General features: G+C 40.0%; 3 protein-coding genes across 4 annotated transcripts; all 3 read left to right on the forward strand.

Annotated features, from left to right (window-relative positions):
- The first annotated feature begins 148 nt into the window (after positions 1 to 148).
- On the forward strand, positions 149 to 6,865 carry LOC103355191 (serine/threonine-protein phosphatase 4 regulatory subunit 2-A). 2 transcript variants are annotated; one of them, XM_008278893.1, is made up of 9 exons: positions 149 to 227; positions 1,008 to 1,089; positions 1,350 to 1,520; positions 2,258 to 2,351; positions 2,507 to 2,544; positions 2,730 to 2,804; positions 3,007 to 3,156; positions 4,094 to 4,371; positions 5,643 to 6,865. In XM_008278893.1, the coding sequence occupies exons 1-9, from the start codon at positions 194 to 196 to the stop codon at positions 5,951 to 5,953; spliced, it is 1,233 nt and encodes a 410-aa protein (XP_008277115.1). In that variant the 5' UTR covers positions 149 to 193; the 3' UTR covers positions 5,954 to 6,865. The 2 variants fall into 2 exon arrangements, with proteins under 2 accessions (XP_008277115.1, XP_008277122.1); XM_008278900.1 differs by lacking the exon at positions 2,730 to 2,804.
- Positions 6,866 to 8,946: 2,081 nt separating this feature from the next.
- Positions 8,947 to 10,652, forward strand: guca1b (guanylate cyclase activator 1B). Its single transcript, XM_008278912.1, has 4 exons — positions 8,947 to 9,154; positions 9,534 to 9,683; positions 9,833 to 9,947; positions 10,201 to 10,652. Exons 1-4 carry the CDS (start codon positions 8,951 to 8,953, stop codon positions 10,323 to 10,325), a joined length of 594 nt encoding a protein of 197 aa, XP_008277134.1. The 5' UTR covers positions 8,947 to 8,950; the 3' UTR covers positions 10,326 to 10,652.
- A 1,664-nt stretch (positions 10,653 to 12,316) lies between these two features.
- On the forward strand, positions 12,317 to 14,999 carry LOC103355219 (O-acetyl-ADP-ribose deacetylase 1). The gene is made up of 5 exons (XM_008278923.1): positions 12,317 to 12,606; positions 12,732 to 12,930; positions 13,943 to 14,001; positions 14,128 to 14,240; positions 14,369 to 14,999. The coding sequence occupies exons 1-5, from the start codon at positions 12,505 to 12,507 to the stop codon at positions 14,514 to 14,516; spliced, it is 621 nt and encodes a 206-aa protein (XP_008277145.1). The 5' UTR covers positions 12,317 to 12,504; the 3' UTR covers positions 14,517 to 14,999.
- The last annotated feature ends 8,504 nt before the right edge of the window (positions 15,000 to 23,503 follow it).

Below are 23,503 nucleotides of genomic sequence, written 5' to 3' on the forward strand. Positions count from 1 at the left end.
TTTTGATTCTGGCTACTTATTCTGGTGCTGCGAGAACGCCGCACCACTGTTTTGTTGATCTTCTCATCTTCCGCAAATGTGCATACGTAATAGCAGACATGCGCAGTCGCCGCTGCCACCAGCTTTGTTGAGTTGCTACCTGCTAACGCATTGCTAACTAGCAAGTATTTCCTGCCTGTGACTGGACACAGCAATGGACATCGACGCGTTATTGGAAGCGTTTCAAGGCAATGTTTACAGTTATTCAAACGAGCGATTCATTATTAGATTTTTAGATAATTTTACATGTGATTCTATGCCCTCAGCTAAATCTCTAATGTTTGCTAACTACGTTACGTACGTTACCGTAACTTAGCTTACAAACAGCAACTAGCGTTTAGAAGAGGCACCTAGGGACTCTGATCTCTGCCTCTGCTTGGCCTAGCTGGTTTAATATTGTTTTCTGCAAGAAAGGAGCTCGTCTTATTCCACGCTTTTGACCCATTTATTTCCTTTCTTACACTTAGCGGTTATGTAAAGAGCTAGCTCGGAACGTCACAACATACTGCTAACAATTAAATGCTAACTTACTAACTTCAATGAACTTTCCATGCAGCTAACCATGTAGTTTGGCGATGTTTAGATATGACATTTGACTTGATGTCTTCCGTATTAAGTATGTTTGCTCCTGACGCAGATGATAAATAACACTGTACAATCGTTGAATTGATGCAACCGTACATTTTATGCGCCAAAAGTAGCCTTGAACTAAAACAAGATAATCCTTTATTAATCCCACAGTGGGGGAATTTGCAGTGTTACAGCAGCAAAGATAGCATTTAAGGAATAAAGTATAACAATAAACAAAATAAAAGAAACGACATGTGATTTACAGAAACCAAAGGTTATTCTGAAAACTTTCTCCCTTAGATGTAGTGTAATGCAGGCACAGAGGCTGGGCACAGACTTGTGTGTGAGCTGGATTAATGTTGTTAACAATAAACTAACTTTCTGTTTTTCATTTACAGATTATGAGAAGAAAGGGAAGAGAGAGACCTGTCCTGTACTAGAGCAATTCTTATGTCATGTTGCCAAGACGGGCCAACCATTGTGAGTAGTCATTTGCAAGGAGGTCACACACATAGCCTTAAATATTAAAACTACAAGTTCTACAACACAGAAATTATTCCTGCCAACAGATTCAAATTTGTTCCAAGATTTTTCATTATTTTGTATGTATATGAAAATTTGACTTGTCCTCTTCATCGAGTATATTTTTGTTCTTGATACCACTGGTAAATAACATTACGCAATCATTTTCTCAGTGCTGTTGTGCATTTTAAAAGGCTTGCATTTCCAATATCTTTCAGGATCCCGTGGTCACAGTTCAAAACATACTTTATGTTTAAGTTGGAAAAAGTCATGGATGATTTCCACGCTTCAACACCGGAACAGAGAGGACTGCACAATCCCAATGTCGAGTATGTTACCTTTGAAGAAATGAAGAAGAGGATCTTAAAAATAGTGGATGGTTACAATGGGTGAGTGAAGCACAAAATGCACAGATTAGCAAACAAACCCATAGTCACTTCTCCATATACAAGGAACACGTAAGTTATTCTTGTTAGTGTTCTCGCATATTATCTGTTGACTCACCAATATAAGCGTAGAGAACGATAGATATTCAGAGGTGCATTTGAAATGAAAATATAGAAAAACAAAAGCTATTAAAATCAAATCACTTGAAGTTTAATCGAACCTGTTTCGTGCTCATGTCTGTCTGACAGGATTGCTATTTTTTTCTCATTGATTGCAAAAGTGTTTGTGAAATCATTCAAAACAGAGCTTCTATGTCAGCTGTCTCCTTATTGTGATATTTTGAAATCGGAAATTTGCTTCTTCTTTTTTTTATTAAGTCAATCACACGTTAGTTTAAACAGCTGGAAGCAACAACAAAAAAAAAAAAAAACAGGCAACAGCTGCAGTTTTTTAGATGAATATTGGAAAAAAATTGAAATATAATACTGTGGAAACCTTTCCCTCAGAAGAGATGAAGAATTATGTTAATAAAAAGTCATAATAAATTAATTGTGTCTGAGCATGTGGTCAGCTGTGACTATGGCAGTATATAACAGTCCAAATTGTTCCTTTTTTTCCCCCTTATTGATCTCCAGTCCACGCTTGCCTGCTTTTACAAGTTTTCAAAGACAGTGCCGATGCTGGCTGTGAGACAGCTATGTGTTTCTAATCCTGAATGTATGTCTGATAACTCTTCCAGAATCCCGTTCACTATTCAGCGCCTGTGTGAACTCCTTACAGACCCCAAAAGAAACTATACAGGAACAGACAAGTTTCTCAGGGGTTTGGAGAAGGTGAGCACTGCACTGTACTGCTTTGTTTTAAATATCTATAAACTTAATTTTACTTCTTTTCACCCATGATAGACAATAATGTATGCTGTTGTGAATGTAAATTCTATGGCCTTAAAATAATTAAAAATATTTATATGAATGTTTCTGCATTTCAGAATGTAATGGTGGTCAGCTGTGTGTACCCTACATCGGAGTAAGTATATCAGCTGCTAAGTTTTGAGTTTTACCCTTGATATTCTGGTAGCAGTGTTTCTGTTAAGCTGCTTCTGATGCACATTCACAGCTCCCTTGAATTTTTTCTTAATCATTATTCATCCATACAAGTTAACAGTACATATAACAGCCAGCCATTTATGTGCCTTTCTACTTCTTTCGAAGGAAAAATGGGGCATCCAGTGTAAACAGAATGAATGGAGTGATGTTTCCTGGTAACTCTTCTCTATATTCAGACAGGTGGGAGCAACATACTTTATAAAGTAACTGACTTCCACAAAATCAGAAATTGCTTCATATATAACCAAAAGACAGCCCAGGGTTTAGTGAGGACAGATCTCTCTGGCCTGTCAGTTTGGATCTAAGTCATTTAGCTGGTATGACTTGTGATTCGATTTGTTACATGGCTTGTGTTGGAAATGTCATTTTCTTTTTTTTGCAGTCGAAATGTGAATGGACCGGGAACACCGAAACCACTCACAAGACCAAAGCTGTCATTGTCGACTTCGCTTTCCACCAATGGGCTCCCTGACTGTCCGGTCAACAGGGAGCCAGAGCCAACCAAAGAGGAGGTGGATGAGCACTGTGTCAGGTAATAATTAGGTTTGGTACATGTGTGCATCAGTGTGAGTGTGTAGTAACTTATTGAGTTCTTGGCCTGTTTTGGCCGTTTTTGCATGCTTTTAGTTTTGTCTTTATATACTACATAGAAACATGTTTACCATGCCCATGTTTGTTGTCTTTTTTTCAGCCCATCACTTATATGATCTGACTAACATTTTTTTTTTTTACTTTAACCTACTATATTAACATTTTGGGCTCAAAAACACACAGAAAATATAAAATCTAATTTGAAAAAAATCTATTATTTATTACAATAAAAACCACAAACATGCTTAATGAAGCATTTAGAAAGTTGAAAATGTAACCATAGGTTGCAGATATGAACATGACAAGGTAAATTTGATATAAAATCAAACTAAATCCAAATATTTGCAACTATATACAAAGCAGGTGTGGCTTTCTTTCTGTTTTTATCCGTGCCACTCCTGAAAATAGTTTCTGTCCAGAATGAGGCAGACAGCCACATTACAAGACCGGCACTTCCAGGGACTTTCTTTCGCTTTTTAAAACGGCCAAAAATGACAGATAGGAAGAAGTACGACGCCTGCAGCGTGTATTTCATATGCTTATATTTTACACACATTTTTTTTCATTCACGTTCATACCATCATATCTCCAGTTTTATGTGGTCTGTCGACATGAAACAAAAACTGGGAGAGAGTTTAAAGTCTGCACTTTCGAGGGAAGTTGACAGCATCCCCGAATGTGCGCTAGCGGTCGTAACGTCTCGAATATGTCATATAATTATAGCATGACGGCAGACCTCTAAGGATTAATAGCTATTAATGTCAGACCTGCTCTCTGTTTTCAGATCTTGTCAAGACCCCACCTTTCCAATAATAACAACACATGAGCTCAGACTCAAGTATATAATCTGATTAATTGATTTTGTGTGTTTGTGTTAGTGAATCCTCAGTCTCAGAAGGTGCAACGACGCCAAGCAGTGGGATAAAAAACAAACACCCGGAGGAAGAGGAGGATTCTGACGCTGACAAGCAGGAGGTCAAGAGGCTGAAGTTTGAAGAAAAAGAGGAGGATGAAACAGCAAGCGAAGAACAGGAGTCATCTTGTCATAAAGGGCCGGAGAGCTTGTCAGAGACACCAGAGTCTTCAAAAGACTCTTGTGAGGAAGAGTACAAAAGTGAAACTTCTTGTGACGCACCTAGTATTTCAGATGACGATGGTAAGTGTGAATTCGTCCTTACTTCAGCTGACATAGCCTTAACAGACACTGTGAGATCATGTGGTTACTGCATAGACAAACAACAGCTTTGTAGTTCAGGTCCACCCTTTCAAAATATTACAGTAAAAACAGAAGTAGTTGTACGGACATGAAAAGAGAGAACACACATATATCTAGTGCAAATCTGGTGCCTGTTGTTGTTTCTTCTGAATTACAAAATGAATGAGAACTGTGAAGAAAAGCTAGTTGAACTGGGGTTTAAAGCAGAGTTTGCATACCTTCCAAACTGTTGGTCAGATGGTTGGATGGTTTTGGAAAACTCCTCCCCTGACATTTCTCCAACATCTGCTCTGGAGAGTCTATGTCCAATGTTTTCTGTTGCTTTCCAAAACCAATGATCCAACATTCATTCACAACCATTTCACACCATGATTGTCCAGCTGCGCAGAGGCAGGACAGGAGCCAGGAGCTGTAATTCTCTTTCTCTAGCTCTCCTTTTTTTCACTTGTTATACAGCAATATGAGGCACTTTTTAGTCGTTTGTCTCTCCCAAGCAGCTGTATGGTTAAAAGTGTAAGAGGGCACTTCAAAAAGTTCTCGGCCTCACCGAAAAAACGTCACAGGAAAAAGATTGCTCTTGCAATATTTTACAATACAGTCTCCTTTAACTTCAATACACTTGTTCACAAATGTTACCATTGTGGAGGAAGGTCACATCTTGAGCGTCCAGACACTTTTCAACAGCATGGATGACTTCATCATTACTCTGAAAATGGCGACCACACAAGTGGGATTTCAGTTTGGGAAACGGATAGAAGTCAGACGGTGCAGGTCGGGTGAGCAAGGTTCACGGGGCAACAGTGCAGAGCCACATTTGGCTGCTTTTGCCACCTGTGCTGTGTGGAACAACAGCAGCCCGCTCGAAGCTTTCCTCTCCTTTTTGTTTTTTTTATGCTTTAAACATTTGAGTTTTTGTGGACAGTGATGTAAGACCTAACAGTATATACTTATGCCCTTTCATTTCCGAGTGAGGCTAACAACTTTTTAAAGTATCTGTGTAACACAGCTGAAATACATCCTGCTTTCTACCAGTTGACACCCAGATGATTAATGTATTTAAGAATTGATATAGACTGTTATCAACTTTACAGATTTATGTTGTGTGTGCATCTTCAAATGCTCAAAAAAAAAAAAAAAAGCCTAGAATTGATTTTGTACACAATCTGTTATTTAGAAGGTAAAAGTTAAACACTTTCTACTTTGCTCTTTAGACCTCAGCAGCACACAGACTGAACCTTCTGAAGAGGAAGGAAATTCATCTGAGTCCGTCCACAGTCCAAAGGATGACAGCACTGTGGACCAAGCTGAGCAGCCAGCTTCATCAGAGCAGAGTACGAGCTTTGAGCAGGACAGTGGGGAGAACAGCAGCAGCAGCAGCAGCAGCAGCAGTAGTGATGGAGAGGGCTTAACCAGTGACAAGCAGGTCCCCTCTTCCAGTAGTTCACCTGACTTGTCAACAGAGGGTGGTGCTGACATTTCAAAAGGCGCAGAGACTGCAATAGAGCCTGAGGAACATGACTAACTTGAAGGCCAGATTGCCAACTGACTTTTTTTTACACTGTATGATACCGCACCAAGGGTATATCTGTAGCACTGTGGACCTTTAGGCTTCAGGACCAGGAGTGATGTGGACCTCGAGATTCCTCACAAGGATCTTTTTGTCCTCTTCCGTTTCAACTTCTCAAGGCCACACGCCACCTGGTCTTTCAACTGGAAAGAGATGATTTAAAAATGATTATGGAGACTGCCTTTTACACTGTTGACTAGACGTTTTTCTAATCTTTTTATCTTGATTTTTATATTGGAACATTATAATTTAACCTTGATAACTGATGTATTCAGTAATTTCATTACTCATTTGGCATGTATTTCCAAACAGATACATTTGACAGAGTTGTGTTTTTGCCTAAGCACAGTTGTTTTGAAGATCTTTTTGATGAATGTGTCTCTCTCCAGGTGAATGAGGACACCTGCCATTGAGAACGTGAAGCAACGCTTCACAAATGTCTGCTTTTTCTATGAAGCACATCCCATGAAATCTATTTCTTATTAATATTATCTTGCACTTGTTAACACTGACCCCTTGAAGGATGTGGAAAATGTCATAGTTTTGCTTTGTCACTGTATGAAGCCACTAAAACACAATATTGCCAGTTTGGTTAGATAGAATATTGGTTTGACTTAAGGGCAGCCATTTCTGCATCACACTCTGTAAACAAAACACAAGGTACTTTTACACTTTCTGTATGTCATACCTTAGTTGTGCAGCTGTCACTTTTGATAATTAGGGTTTTTACAGTACATATCTGTAAATCAGTTTTTGTAGACTTGTAATACATGTCCACTGCCTTCGTAAAACTGATAATCGCTGGAAATTGAAGGCTTCAGCTTGTACCATAGTACTCATGGAAAGCAATAAATGCTAAAATTTGAAGTGTATTGCACTCAGTTAATATTAAGGAAGCTGTTCACTTGAGTTGCAAATCCAGTTCTGTTTCTTACCCGATTAGCAGTTCCCGCCAGTGAATCGTAGGAATGACCTTTAAGTCTTGCTTGATGTGTGAGTCTATAAATAGCAACATCGTCTGGTTGGTCTTTTGGCCCAGAGCTGTAGTTCAGAGAAAAATGTCTTTGAAATCTGAGAAATTTGCAGTCCGTACCAAATTGTTGTTGATGGGTGATGGTTGTGGCTTGTGGCTATGTGGGTGACTCCCAACCCACATGTCAACATCTCTATATCTCTATTCCCACTGGTAAGATTTCTACCTTGAGTTGTACATCAGCATTGTGAGACGATATCGAAACATTAGTAGTGGAATAATCTTCATGTCAACATGCTTAAACATTTAGTGTTTTAAAGTACTGACCCTTCCCCTTCACTACAATCTACTGTATGTGCTGGCATGCTGTTGAAAATCTTAGAAAATTATTGATTTTACTGACCCAAAACATGAGGGCAAGTTACAGTGACATCTAAATGACAAAGGAGTGAAAGCTACTAGCCACATCTAAAAAAAAACAAAAAAAAAAAACAAACAAGGTTGATGAGTACAGGCCATACAGTGAATGGAAGAAGCTAAATATAGGTAAGGGTTAAAATACCTGTTGTGTAAGAAGGTGAATCATTTTAATCATGAGAGGATAACATCCAGTGACTCCTCGGTGGCCTTGAGACCTCTAAGCTAAGATTATCGCTGTACCTATTGTCAGCACATATCATGGGCCAGGGAGGTACTGGGGCAGACCAAGCTCTTGCCTGTAAACAATGGCGGAGCTACCACTAATAGCAATGTTGAAAACATGTAGTTATTTCCTAATTCCTATGGACTGCCCGATACTCAAGAAAAAAGCCAATGTCTTACCCGATGTTGCCACCCATTTTTCCAAAAATAATTGCCGTTTTGAGACAGGAGGTGTATTTCAATGCCCATCATTAGTGGCGATTTATTATAGACTTGAGTGAGACTGCAGAGGGCATGTAAACAGTAATCAGGGTAGCAGTGAATAACTTGGCACTTGAAGGTCAGGTCTTTTAGGAATAACTGAACACTTGACCTGGTGAATCTGGTCAGAAACGTCCTGTTCTTGGAACCGTCACATAAAGGGGTACAGCAGTGATTTTGTTTTCAATGAAGTTCTGATCGGACCAAGCGTGGGTTACACCCAACAAACACAAAGCGCTGCATCCTACATTTCCCATAATGCAACTGAAAGCATATATTTGTCTGACCGTGAACCTCTGTGACTGGAAACTTGGTGAAAATTCCTCCTTTGCAAATACATGTGCTTGAGACAGACATTATCAAAGCCATATTTAATCTTATCAGGTAACTGGTTAATTGTGTGATAGCCTTTATTGTGTTCAAACTTAGATCAGAAAGCTTGACGATAACGTGCATGACCTCTGACGATCAACTCCAGTCATTTTCACTTTAGAAATTTCACTTATTCAAGTTCTTTTTCTGCTTTGTAATTACATAATTTGACTTTATCGTTTGGCCCACAGGCCTAAATCCTTAGTTTATTTTAGTTTAACATACACAAGGAACTGATTTACATTATCAATAAATGCCAACTAAAACAGAGGCCCACCAAACCTATTTTAGGGTATCTAACATACATGTGCTTTTCCATTTCTAGGTACGAGCAGCAGCACAAGGAAATCCTCTCATGAGCTGTCTGTGAACTAAGTGATTTTGACAAGTGTTCATTTCTAATCCCTTATCATGTGATCCATAGCAGCCTGTGTCTCATCCTCACTTTCAGAAAGGATTTGCCACAATAGGGAGCCAAATAGCAGTTAAGCTTGTATGGACTTTGATGCCACAGCGATCATTTAGTTTTTTACTGATTTGCAGAAAGATAGCACTCTGCAACTGAACATTAACTTTTAATGGATTTTGTAATATAGAGGGTGTGTTTTTTTTTTCTTTTTAAATAGTTAATCAGGTCAAACAGGTTCATGTTATGTAAGAAACTAATTTTGCGTTTATAGAAAAATACAAAACATATTTCCAAAATGGGTCAGCGCCTGAGTGAGGAATGTGATCCGGACAAGGAAATCGATGTGGCAGAGCTGCAGGAATGGTACAAAAAGTTTGTTGTGGAATGCCCAAGTGGGACTCTGTTCATGCACGAGTTCAAGAGTTTTTTCGGTGTTACGGATAACAAGGAGGCTGCAGATTACATTGAAAACATGTTTCGCGCCTTTGACAAGAACGGCGTAAGTACAAACTTCTGTTGCGTGCAAGCATAAACCTTGTCTATAGTCATCTATCTCCTGGCTGTGCTTGCCCCAGTTTTCGTGAATATTTGTTGATTGGAAGCACTTTTTGACAATAAAGCCCCATTAATGAATTCATATATTAGTACTTTATCAGCAGATGCAATTTTAATTTTTGGTATTTTTTTCTTGCAATAATTGTCTGATGAAATAAATATAAAAATAATTAGCTGCAGTGACACAGATTTTTGACTGTTGTCTCTAGACTATTCTGCACAGAACAGAAATTTTGCCTTTCAAAGTAGAGAAACACTCAGCCTCTAAATGACATCAAAGCAGGCCTTCATGCCATTTGAACTCTTTCTCTTCATGCACACAGGACAACACCATTGATTTTCTGGAGTATGTGGCAGCTTTGAACTTAGTCCTCAGGGGAAAACTGGAGCACAAACTTAAATGGACATTCAAAATGTATGATAAAGATGGAAGCGGATGCATCGATAAAACAGAGCTTCTTGAAATTGTGGAGGTAATATTTACTATTTTACGGCAACCATGTGAACCTCACGGTTGATTTGTAAAGCCTTCTAACCATTTTATAGACTATTTCAGAATAAATCAGTGGGTTGTAATGAATTGTGCAGGAGTCATTGTAACATCCTCTCCTGTCACTCTCAGTCTATTTATCGACTGAAGAAAGCCTGCCACGGAGAGCTGGACGAGGAATGTAATCTGCTGACCCCAGACCAAGTGGTTGACCGGATATTTGAGCTGGTTGATGAAAATGGAGATGGTGAGTGTTTGTGACATTTTTTTTTTCTTTCTGAGAGCTTGAAATGTTTCCTGGATGAAGAAAAAAGACCTGTGTCAAGATGCTATAATGCCCTTGAGAAGTGCTAATGTAGAAATGTACGTGCAGTCATTGCTGTTTGTGTAACTTGACGGGGGAGGCGGGAGGCAGCTGTACATTGGCAGCCTCCTTATCAGGCTTATGAAGGAGAAACATACAATAAAATAAAAGAGAATGACTGTCTCTTGTCACTTAGGGGAGCTCTCGCTGGATGAGTTCATCGATGGAGCACGGAGGGACAAGTGGGTGATGAAGATGCTGCAGATGGACGTAAACCCAGGGGACTGGATTAATGAGCGAAGACGTAGTGCTGACTTCTAAAGCTGGACCATGGACTGTCAATCTGAAACTTGCACTTCTCAAGTGTGACCATTGATGTTGTGATTTTGCATCTATTACAATTTATATGTCAATGAAAGAAAACAACCCTACAGTCATTCTGGCTTTGTACTGTGGGATGCTGTACAAACTTTAGATGCATGTCCACAGATGTATATTTTGCATTCAAAAGGGCTGCATGTAGTCAAGCTATGGAGCAAATAGGTAACAGTATTTTATTATTTATTGCTGATGATGAAGGTTTGTTTATCTGTATTTTATAGATGCTGCAGTCGTAATGCACTTCCTGTCTTTTCTTTATGGGTTTTGTGAAAATACATCATAAAATAAGCATAAAAGTTATTTAATAAACAAACTTAAACATTCCCGATAGAGGTGTTTTTGCTGATTTGGGATGATTAGACCTTCTATGGACTTGTGGGCATGTAGAAACAGAGGTTTAATTACATTTTCTTAACTCCTGTTTTAGTTTGGATGGATCTGCAGTAACGAACAGCCTGACTTGACTAAAGATCTTATAAACCAGAATAAATAAAAACACATGTGACAGTATACAGGGTCTGTACCCACAATCAGATTTAGAATCACAATCAACTTTATTGCCCAAGTTTGTACAAGCAAACAAGGAATTTGACTCAGGTGAATCTTAGCTCTCTGCATAAGAAGTAAAAGAAATAAACCAAGTAAAAGAAGAGTAAAGAACAATAAAAAATAGGAGTAAGCAATAAATAGCACTATTTTCAAAATGTGTGCAAAAAGGCAACATTTTTAGGTATTCCATTGACTTACTAATAATTTGGGAACTTAGCTAAACCTAATCTTGCTTTTCAGTTGAAAAATAGTTGGATGGTAGGTCTAACTGTTTTTTTTGTACAATTTTGGATTTCGGTGTTATTATTTGCTGTTTACAGAATATTTCACATAAATCTTCAGTGTTTCTTATTTAATGGTTTATTAACTAATTCATTTAACAAAGCATTGCGGAATACAATCTTCACAAAAGGCTTTTTTGTTTTTGTAACGAACAAGTGCTTACAGTGCAGTAAAACAAAATATATATCTGTTAGAAAATGCAATTCTTGAAAATTAGATGTAATGCAATTGGAAATGAAACACAATCCAAACAGAAAGGAAAAGAAAGAAAGAAAGAAAGAAAGAAAGAAAGAAAGAAAGAAAGAAAGAAAGAAAGAAATAGAACAAAACATAAAGCTCGGGCTTTCTATGCAGATCGTAATTCTCAATCAAATTGACCAGTTTCATTGCATGTTTACTCTTCATTTTTAGGGCTTTAGTGAAGGAGAGAAACTCCTTATGAAACACATAAAACCGAGGATTCACATCATGTATTTGCATTTGTGTATGTACATTTTTCTGAAGATGAGGATATTGTTAATCAAGAAATCATAATCTTTGTCTTCTGACACAAAACCAGAAATAATATCTTTTAGAAGAAACAGTTCAAATAGAAAATCGGTGTAAAGCCAGTCATATATATCAGCCCACAGTGCTTCTGTGAAAATGCATTGAAAGAATAGATGATCTGTAGTTTCCATACCCCCACAAAATGCACACTTACAGTTGTCCTCAAATTTAACATACCCTTCCATTAAAGAAAAGGCAAAATTCACAATAACTACTCAAATTACTAGAAACTGAAAAAAAGTCATAATAAAAAAGTGCTAAATTATAATTTAGTAACAGAAGACATTGTTCTTGAATTGTGGTTGAAAAGAATAGTTAAAAAAAACAAAAGAAAATCTACAATAGTTAATAATCTAAAATGTTTCTGTTGAACCACAATTCAAAGGCAATGCAGCTGTTTTTTCCTCTTCTTTAATAGGGGGTATGAATAAACTCGAGGACGACCGTATTCGTGTCAAATCGTTGACTTAAAAAATCATTCAAAGGATCAGTCTTCAGTGGTTGACAAGATGTGTCGCGTCTTTATAAAGTCTCGCTTTTTCTCGCGAGAGGTTAAACTGTTTAAATAGTCACTTCCGCATACTCTCAAGCCTGAGCTTTGTTTTGGGCATTGAAACGGATACCTGGAGTCTGCTATTTGTAAGTTATACGAGCTGCTTTGTTGTCGCACGGTAAAGTATTAAACAAATCTACCTGCAGGGACTGAACTCCGATAGTCACGCCTTTTTTTAATGTGTGTATGCGACGCTTAACACCGAACCCCCGTCACCCTCAAGTGTTCCACTGGATATTTTCAATGTCGTGTAAACTTCAGGGACCAGCCAGCACTGGGAAAATGACGGTAAAGCTTAAATTTGCTGAGAAAGATATTATTATTCTACTTTTAAAGGGTGAATTCGTGTGGTTAGTTCCCCTTGCCAGATGACACGTCGATGTTTATTTCCTGCTTTGCCCTTTGTGCTTCAGCCACCCAGTGTAATGCTGCCCCCTCCTGGCCAGCCGGTAAAGTACCACTCGAGACTGAATTATGTCACCGGAGACCTGTTCTCGTGCCCCAAAGGCGAAGCTTTGGCCCACTGCATCAGTGAAGACTGCCGCATGGGGGCAGGCATAGCAGTGATGTTCAGGAAGAAGTTCAAAGGGGTGCCGGAGTTACAGGAGCAGAGTGAGTCAGCCCTTTTATTAAAAATTCATCAGGTCTGAACATGTCTCGTTTTGAGGCTATGAACCTCATGTGGTCGTTTTTTATTCAGCACAGAGGAACAAAAAAAAGAAAAACTGACAGTCAACCACTTAGTCTTCCTCAAATTTATCCATACCCTTCCATTAAAGAAAAGGCAAAAATTCATATAGTCACTACAGTCATATAGTCACTACAGTCATATAGTCGATCAAATAACTAGAAACTGAAAAAAATAATAGAGAAAAATTTGCAAAATTATAATTTAGTGAAATAAGACATTGCTTTTGAATTGTGGTTGAAAAGAATAATTTAAAAAAACAAAACTGTCCCGGACAAATTAGAGCACTTTGCTGATGAGCAGTTGGCCGAAATTAAAATACCTGTCACCAGGTGCAGAAGTCTGGTTGAGTTACAGAAAACACTTGGTTGCAGTGATTGGCTCAAAGGGTTGTTGAACAAAATATTAGTTTAAGGGTCCCATAATGCTTGTTTTATTTTATTTTTTATTTTTTATTTCTTTTCTTTTTTAAATATTTCTGTTCAACCACAATTCAAAAGCAATGTCATGATTTTAATTACATTTTTATTTATTGTTACTTTTGTCAATTTCAACTTATTTCAGTGACAGCTGTTTTTTTTTTCCTTCTTTAATGGGGGGGTATGAATACATTTGAGGACAACTGTAAGTACTGTCTCGCTTTTCTCTCAGTGTGGCTTTACAGTTGAAAATGTCCTTTGGGGTAAATTGTTCCAGTGTCACATCAGAATGAGTCGGTATGAAAATCAATGATTCATCCCAAATATCGCCCGATATACATTAGATCTTGTGGAAACTTTAGGATCTACACAGTACTTTAAACAACCATTTTTTTTAGTTGCACAGCATGAATTTATAATGAGTTGTTCAGCAGTGAGACATCATGTTTGATGGTTTTCTTGTTTTAATGCAGTTATCTTTTGTTTTTGTTTGTTTTTGTTTTTAATGTCCCAACAGAAAAGGTTACAGGACAGTGTGCTGTACTCCAGAGAGAAGGACGTTTCATCTACTATCTGGTAAAGATGTACCATTTGTTTAAGATTATTTGAGAATCTACACCTCTAGACAAAGTTAAAATTATTTTTTCTAAAGTCATTGTAGTTAATATTATAAGTGTTTCTTTTCCTATTATTTTATTCCAGATCACAAAGAAAAGGGCCAGCCAAAAACCCACCTATCACAGCCTGAAAGAGAGCCTGATGGACATGAAGTCACACTGTGTAGAGAATGGAGTAACAAGAATATCAGTGCCTCGGTTTGTAGAATTTCTGGTCATTTCGTTGTACTTTTATCAAGAAATATTTCTTTGCGCAAATAATTTATTTTGAAATTCATAAAGTTTCATATTTGCTTTATTTTCTGTTTTGTCTCCCTCTCTGACAGTATTGGCTGTGGCCTGGATCGACTGGAGTGGGCAAAAGTGTCGGTGATACTGGAAAGCGTCTTCAAACACACAGATATCTCCATCACGGTCTACAGCCTTCCTCAGAGAGAAGAAACCACAGTGATGAAGGACAACATGCGCAGATGATGAATGGAAACGTTTGTTTGTTGTAATGTTTACTTTATGCACTTTTTGTGGATTATATTCCCACACTATGAGACTTTTTTAATTCTATGATTTAGAATAAATGAAACTTTTTTAACATCAACTCTACCCACGTGACCTTCTGTAGGTTCTGTAGATCCACATCGAACGCCATTCTGCTGTCCATTTGTTGCCAGCTTTTTGTAAATAACACTTCTTTGCCTGTGTATTCTTCTGGTTTCTTGTCAGTCAGGTGATGCTAATGCCATCTGTTCTTACAGTGACCTGCTTTCTTGAAACATGGGTTGTATTCAAGCTATCTGATTTGGACATTTGTGTTCTTGCACAAAGTTTGTGCAGATAATGTCTCAGTAAGTTCATGGCTGCAGTACATGTGTAAAATCACCGCTTTTCAACTATTTGACAAGATGGTGGCTGCTTCCAACACGTTAATCTGGATTAAACACTAAACAAAGACACAAAAAAGATTTGTTAGCCTCCTCCTTTTTGCTTTAACATTACATATGCTATCTTACGCCGGGGCATTGAGCCTCATGTATTGGGTATCTTTTTATTTGTCCATCCATCGACCAGGCATTTACGCTGTTGACTTAACAAATGATGTATTTGCATTTCTCTGAGGTCATCGTACAACTTCTAGAGTGCTCTTTGTAGCCTCCGCAGATGGCCGGGCTACTGTATGATCCGTTATTGATCTACGCCGGGTATTGTGCTTTAATGCAGCTGGTACACAATGGATCAGATGTGAGTGAAAGAAAGAGGAGCGGGCAATCTGACACCGCAAAGTCAATCCCGCACATCCATTTTCTCCGGCATGGCAAAACCTTTTAACACATCATGAAGCCAAAGTGGAAAGATGAGATAATACCACAAAAAAAAAAAAAAAATCCATTCAAGGCATTTAAATAAATTAGGAGGATTAAATAATCTAACTAAAGGGGCTCCATTAAACAATCTGACAACATGCACTTCAGGTGTTGGTAATTATCATAAACCTCAGTAGCGGTGAGGCTGCTCAGTAGTTTGCCGCCTGCGACCCTCCAATTCTCCTGTGGGGCACATTAAATAATTCATGAGGAAAAGGCATTAACCGCTGTGTACACTGCGGCTGGCTGCCCATTTCCCCCCTCATATATGCAGGCTGGCTGGAAGACTGTACTTCGGCGTCACTGCAACCAACCCCCGCTCTCCTCCTCCTCCTTCCTCCTTCCTCCCCCCCTCACCTCCTCCCTTCCCATCCCCCCTCTTGCCTGGCAATTAGACTCCACACTGCAGCAGAGCCACCTAGCCACGCTGCAGCGAAAGGGAAATCTCCCTTCAGTCTGACTGGCCATCGACATGCTGCGGCCGGTGCATCCAAATCTGTTCTCATCCCACCTGACAGCCCCTCTCTCCTCCCTTTGTTCCCGTGCAGCCTCTGCTTGTCCCACTGCAGAGGACTCCACTGATTCGCTTCCGATTGCTCCCACCTCCCTCCCCCCTCTCTCCCCAACATTCCCACTCTCACTCCCTTTCTCTCTCATCCCCTCCCCTCCCATCTCCTCCATCCTCCCCCTCCTCCTGTCCTCCATTCCCTTTTTTCTTTACTCGATGCGTATGAAATTGCAGAGCTCAGCATTATTCTCCACAGGCACTTAGAGAGAAAAAGAGAGAGAAAAAAAAAATAGAGATGAGCTAGGCGGGAGGGTTTCTGGTGCACCACATAACTGGCCCCCTTCCAATTAAAGAAGAGAGCTTATGTTATTGAAGAGCAGCCGAGCCAATCAGGAAGCAGTGCAGGCAAAGACAGCAGGGGAAAAAAAGCAGCAGAGCGAGTGGGCAAGGGAAAGGAAAAAAAAAAAAAAAACTGCAGCGTGTGAGTGTGTGTAGTTTTTATCCCTCCCCTGAGCAGATCCTTATCAATTTGGGTACTCCAGTCTTGGGGTGCATTTGAATGGGTGTCTGTGTGTGTATATGTGGCAGAGTTTACACAGGACAGAGTAAAGGTGTGTCTACAAGGCTGTTCTAGACTCCTGACTTGTTCATTCTGAAACTGGAAATAAGTAAGAGGACATTGATTATTTTTCTCTCTATCTCAAAGTGTGTCGGAGCCTGTAGAGAAAAGGAACAGCTCGGTGTCCAGGAGAGAGAAACCTGCAAAAAAAAGGTAAGCAGCTGCATTCTCCTCCTACTACAGGCATGCTGGGGTTGTTTTTCCCCACCTGAAGTTGTATTTGCGTTCTTTCTGAGTGAATATTCTGGCTATTTGCCCTCTTTTAGCTGCTCATATGTAATAACGTTTAAAGTCATGCACAGATTTTTACTTTTTTTTGGATCTTTTTGGATCATAAAGACTCGATAAAAAGCCGAGGGAGAGGCAGAGGAAGAGAGGGAGGGAGGGGGGAAGGTTAGTGCGGGACTCCCTGATGCTCCTAGGCAAGTTTCTGTGCACACGGTTCTCTAGTGCTGCAGTATCCCATTACATCCCTGTGCGGAGCTGCCTCAGCATCCAGCCAGTGCCAGGCTGAGCAAACCAAAGCAGCTACCAGCTGCCTTACAGAACTGTCCCTGGTTTGCTTTGTTTTTTTTTTGTTTTCATCTCCTCCGTCCCTGCTTGGGATAAGTGAAGTTTTGTCATTTTATTGTAAAATTAGTGAAATCTGAAAAGCTCGATGTGGTAAAGAGACAACTGCAGTTAGTTTTGCACTCCCTCATCATGTATTCTGGATATAAGTGCAGTCACTTAGATAACAGATTGAATTTGCACTGATAGTGATGATTAGTTTTTGTTTCGTTTATTTGGTGTTCTGGGACTTCGTACAGTCTAACCCTGAAGCAAAAGTAGGCTTTCTGATTAGTTAAACTAGGCTTACTGGCTAAAGTGTACCTAAGAAATCATAAAAACACTATTATCTTACATATGTGCCCTAACTTTAGAATTTAAACATAGAAGATATGGTTTGTCACAATTGTAAAATCAGCTAAAACAAAGAAAAGTGAAACTTGACATACAGGGAAACAGGGAACACACTAATGTATTTTTTCATTTTTAAAATAATAAATTCCTTATCAGCTTTCTTTTCACTGTTTATTTGTTACATCCCTCTGTCTTTATTTTCCAAGTCTGACCTTCATCATTTGTGAATGAAGATTTGATGGTGTCCAGCAGTGGGCACTGTGTGTTTTCTCTGTAGAAAATGTCTGTTGAACAGTGGCCTGCTGCAGAATGGGAGGAAATAATGGAGGGACTTAGTGTGTCTTGTGTGGGCACGCTGAAAAGCAATGTTAGGCGGGATGATGAGAGCAGTATGTGCTGGTGTTTTCATGTTGGTTAGAAGTAAGGCAGATACCTTTCAACTTGTGATGGTAGATTTAAGCACAAGACTTACGTAAACTGAACCAGGTTTCAAAGTAAGTGTCATTTATTCCAGACTTACTTCCATGTGGAGATACAGAGATGGAGATCTGGTCCGTTTCAGCACCATGGACAGAGCTACTGTTTCTAAGTGCTTCTCTCCTATTATTTAAAGCAAATTAGTAAGTAGAGTTAGAGGACAGTTCCAATGACGTCTTGTCGGTTGATGTCATTAACCTGCCTGATATCATAAACGTGCACATTTTTATTTGATGTTGCCATTGCTCGTCCACACCCTTTCCTTTTCTTTTCCTGTTTCAGACACGAGGAAAACACTTTTCATTATTCATGCACCTCTCGTTTTCTGGAACAAATTCATCTTTACAGAGCTACATTTTTGCAGAGACACTGAAAACTCAGCTCCTCAGTGTTTCCTTTTGAGCACCTTCGTACTGTCCTTGTCCGCCTGTATAATCACTGTATGCTCCAGGTGGGAGTGCCAGCAACTGTGGTTTTGTTCTGCCTTCCTTTTCACTGCAAAGCCCAGAATGACACATCAAACTGAGGAATAAAACTGACTGCAGCAGCAAGATCATTCAGTTTTGACATCTGGTTATCGCATGGATCTATTCGAGTGAAAAAACAAAATCAAAAGGAGAATATATATTGTCTTAAAGTATTGTTACAATTTGTCAGCCAATAGTGGCAAGTAATTAATTATGTTTCCCACAAATCAGTTACAGAAACCATTCAGGAGGTGCTAAAAGACACCAGCGCCGTGTTACATTCATGAAAAGAACATGTAAAACATGTAATGACTCTATCTCATACTGCTCCGACACCTGCTGTGACACAAAGCTTTGTTTCATGTCATGGTTGAGAGCGACCAGGAAAGTGTCTCTGCAGGATGCTGCCGGCACACTGAGAAACTCATTCAGATAGAGATGATCAGAAACATCAGCTCATTAACGAGAAGCGGAAATGAGCCCCCTCACTGTTCCAAGAATTAGCCAGTATCCTTCTTTAAGATAAACACACGGTGTGAGAAATGGAGGAGATTTGACATGTTCGCGTTAGATAGAGGGGCTGGTTTCAATGGACAGACCTTTTCTACTGTGATTCACCAAAACGTAATGATTCAGTGTTTTCGCAGCCAGTTGAATCAGGCTTTATAAGCATCATCTGGTCAGTATTGACTTTGGTAAATACTGGAACAAGAGTGTTTTTGTGGCATTAGAAAGTTGCAGGAAGTTAGGTTCTGTAACTCTTTTTTGGAGTTTTTAGAGGAAGGGAGCAGCTGCTGGGCCTCTCATTGCTCATCCTCCGAGCATAACACCCTCTGTCCCAGGCTGTGTGGCATGGGCGTTTAGTGTGCTCCTGTAAATGATGGTGTAAGGCAACATAGCGGAGCAGCAACGGCTGTCACTGTGACATACTACAGTTAGCAACAATCCCAAGACTCTCCATGTCAGGTTGAGAAGAGAGGCTGTAAAAACTTGCCAAACTATGCTATTTAGATAGTTCTGGTGAAAATAGAGGGCACTGCAGATATTTAAGGTGAGCAGACTCTCTTGGGGGTGCTGGAATGACACCTTGATAAATACAGTGAGCGGCCAGAAGGACAGTATGTGTGTACTTGTGTTTTTCATAATGTTGGGGCATGATTTCTTGTATACAGGAGACAAAAAGCAAGAATGTAAATCATTAAATTTTAGGGTGAGGAGGTGTAAGGTTAGGATGGGACAAGTAGTGATTTTGGTTTTGCTAAGTGTCAAGGAAACAAATGTAAATCAGTGTTAATGTCCTTGGTGATACAAGCACGACTGTGTATGTGTGTTTGTGTTTATCTTTCCCATAAATAGGATGAGGGGAGTCTCCAGCTAAAGGTTACAGGATGTATTCATGCGTGTGTCTGTGTAAATGTGTTTTTAAGTGTGGCAGAGAGCACGGTCGTTTAAATGTGGAGAAGACAACGTGGGACACATGGCAGCCTTTAGAGTGTGGGGAGAAAAAAAAATAAAGGCACAAAGAGGACAAAAGCAATGAGAGGAAAGTGAAGAGAGGAGGCAAGACAAATGATATAAGCATCGGCCGGAGTGGGGAAGAGCGATAGGGTGAGAGATTGAGAGATTGTCAGAGGCAGAGCAAGAATGGAAGAGAGTGGGTGTGCATAGCAGAGCTACGAGCACTGCAGTACATTGCAGTGCCCAGCCCCCGCTGTGTTCTCTGCTCACCATCCGGTTCCATGCACTGAAAAGACCCCTGCAGCAGCAGAGCAGCACAGCACAGAGGGCTGCCTGCTGACGAACAGCAAACCTCACAAAGAGCTCCTGACCCTCCATTGTGCATCCTGGACGTCTGATGCATCAGATATATTTTTTTTTTTTCGAAGGAGTGATGGAAACGCTGTGAACGTGACAAAACAGCCGACCTGCTTCCTTGCCAGCGCATTGTCACGTACAGAGAGGGAGTAGTCAATTCACGCTCCCCCTGGATTATGTAAGCGTACAACACATTCACTTTGCCGGATACCAGCTTAAATGATCCCACCTTCCCTGGCCACGTTTTCCTCATTAGGAACATCTGCCTCGCTGTTTGCTTTTGTTCCAGAGGTAGCATCTTTGCAAACACAGACGGACACTTTATTGAACTTATTGAAATGGTAACAATGGGAAGGCAAACAGCATGTGCCTTTAAATATCTGCTGTTTGTATGCCTGTGGTTTGACATTTTGTTGATGAAGCCCTGTGTGGCAGCTAAGAAATAACGATCCCCCGAAAAGCTGCTGATATGAAAGGGAAAAAAAAAATAAAAGCACTCTTTCTTCAGTTTAGAATCGGGCAGCGTACAGGATGCATGAATGACTCACCCTGTGTAGCCTCACACTTAAGTTCTGTTGGATTAATTAAACAGCTTTTGGCCACGCAAGTAATACTCTCTGTCTATGTCACACACAAGCATATAAACACATGCATTGCAGATGTGAAATGAATCTTAATCATGTGAGAAGCTTCAGGAAATGAAGGAGAAGCTTGCTTCTGCTTCCATAAACAGTTGCTATGTTTCCATCCCACTGCCTGCCTGGGGGGTAGTTGGCTGAAGCGTGAGAGCTTCCCCCCTCCCTAACCCTCCGTTGTATGTTCTCTGGTTTCCCTCTTTTCTTTGCTGATGTGGCTGATTCAGATTGTGGACTCTCTCCGCTTCCTGTGACATGGTCTGATTGTGTCTCTCGCTGTGCTCAGGAGTAGTTGAGTCAATTACACGTTGGCAGACAGGTGTTTGAGGTGTTAAGTGTGTTTGCCGCCGCACATCAGCCCGGGTTTTGCTTCTGATTTGCACTGAAATCAGAACCAGGCTTTTGGAAATGATACAGCGATGAAAAAATATTTGCTGCTTGTGAGTCACACTGCAACTAAAGATAGTAATACAGCTCAAAGTCATTGCAAATGCATTCATTCACATCAAATATATCTGAGCATTGTGTTTACTATATTGCTGGATTGTTGCATTTTTATGTGTTCCTGGGTGTGTGACATTGAAAACAGTGGCTTAGAAATTGATTTACTATTTCATCAACCTGCGTTTTATAGGTGTTGCTTTGACTAAATAAGCATGTGAACATTTAACCTTGCAGAATCTGGAAAAACATGGAGGAAAGAACTGCCACATTCATGTCTTTAGTCCTTGCAGCAGCAGCCTATTCACAAGGTAATGCCTGAAATAAAACGTTGTCCTTGACTATGGATAGTTGAGGATGTAGTCATGAAGGGAAAAAAGAGAGAAACACTTGTCTGTGGTTTGTGTGAGTGACAGAGACAGAGAGAGCTGGAGAAAGCGGTGGAGTATTGTAGTGTGGGTGAGCTGCAGTAGGGATTCGGAGTGCTGCATTGAGCTGCATAATTAATGTTAAGAGGGTGGAGCTAAAGGCGGAGATAACTTGCTATGAAGGACCAGCTGCTGCAACGCTGCTAGAACAGAGATAGCTCTTTTTGCAAATGTGGAATCAGTCTTCAGGAGGCAGACACAGACCAGCGTGGAAGTGATATTCTGATGCAAAACCAAGGAGGCACACTCAGTTGTCCGGTCCAGCTCTGTGTCCCCGTCCCATCTGCTCCCTCGGCCCTCAAAGCCAATCATTCTGCACTGAGCTGCGTATCGCAGCCAAATGTCTCAATGCTGGCTGCACTGCTCTGTTAATCATCCAATTTGTAGCAAAACACCTTCCTATATGACACATCTGGTATAGCTCTCATCTGGTCTGTCTGAATTGGACCATGAGGAAGGAGGAGGAGTTGCTTTAATCTGCAGGATGGAGTTATATTTAGTCATCTTCTTTACAGGGTCTAGGCTGTTGTTTTTTTTTACATGGTGAGATCGTGCTGACTGTTTATAAAAAAAGACGTCCGTTCTTACAGGAAATCTGTAAGTTTTAGGCTCTTTGTATTCTGACACACTCTCTATTATACTCTCCTCGGTTTTATTTTTAACCACAGTTTCCCTGCTTTAGAGACATCTCCCTGCCCAGCCATTTATTCAGTTCAAACACACAAGCACTCTGCATTTACATTTATGCACATGCACACGCTTGTGTTTGACAAAGATGCAGTCAGGGGGTGTCCTGATCTCTCTTGGATGTGAATGCTTATGGAGGCATGCACTGAATGCATTCAGGCGTTTGTATGTATGACATACATTTTCGTCATTTTAGTCTTCGGTGCTGTCAGAGCTCAGGAACCTGTTTAGCTTCTCTGTCTCCAGGGTGATATTGCCTGGTCTCTGACCACATCTATATCACACTGCTCTGCTTGCACCCCTGTCACCAAACCTCATCATCAATGTAGCTTTTCTGCTGCAACTATTCTGCTGCAGCATCCCCAGCTTTCGTGTCCTCGCTGCTTAACACTAAGTCTGTGCAGGCTTGTGAAGTGTTCCCAGTGCTCCCCATATGTTGTATTTTGTATTTTTTCTTTGATTGTAATTTTTATTTGTAATTTTTTTAAACCTAAAACAGCCCCATTCTATTTTGAGATGTGTCTGCCAAAGCTAATGTGGAGATCTGCTCCTGCAAAGAGGGTTGAGGGATTGCACAGAGACATTTGAAATGCACCCTATTGCTATACTGCCTCCAAGGCAGTTTCATTCCAGTCTCAACAGAAGCACAAATTAAACAAAAATTACAACCTCAACATTATCAGGTGCAATATGCAATAGAGCTTTGATGGTAGGAGCCCCGAAAAGATAGAAAAGAATTCATAGAGCTGCAATATCAAACAAGGATTTCATCCATCTAAATAGTGATCATTTGCTTTATGCTAGCCTTCCAACAGTTGCCTTTAGAAACATACCTTCAGGGTCTTTGTGTGTTTAAAGGTTTCAGTTTAAAGGTTTTATTTTTCTTCATGGTCTACTCCAAAAGGTTTCTGGCAGCACCATCTGAAGTTTTTACTGCTCAGAAAAACAACACAAAGCCTCATTAAATATATTTTTTTCTGGCCTCTGAAATCTTAGAAATGAAGAGACATTTTCTGTTTTCTTTCTCTCTCCATTCCCATGGGGTTCTGCAGTGGGAGAGCTGAGTTGCCATTTCTCAGTGCTGCCAAGTGAGAATCTGCCCATCTGACATGCAGAATGCCTA

Source organism: Stegastes partitus, unplaced genomic scaffold, assembly GCF_000690725.1.
Source record: "Stegastes partitus isolate 25-593 unplaced genomic scaffold, Stegastes_partitus-1.0.2 Scaffold4, whole genome shotgun sequence".
Lineage (NCBI taxonomy): Eukaryota > Metazoa > Chordata > Actinopteri > Pomacentridae > Stegastes > Stegastes partitus.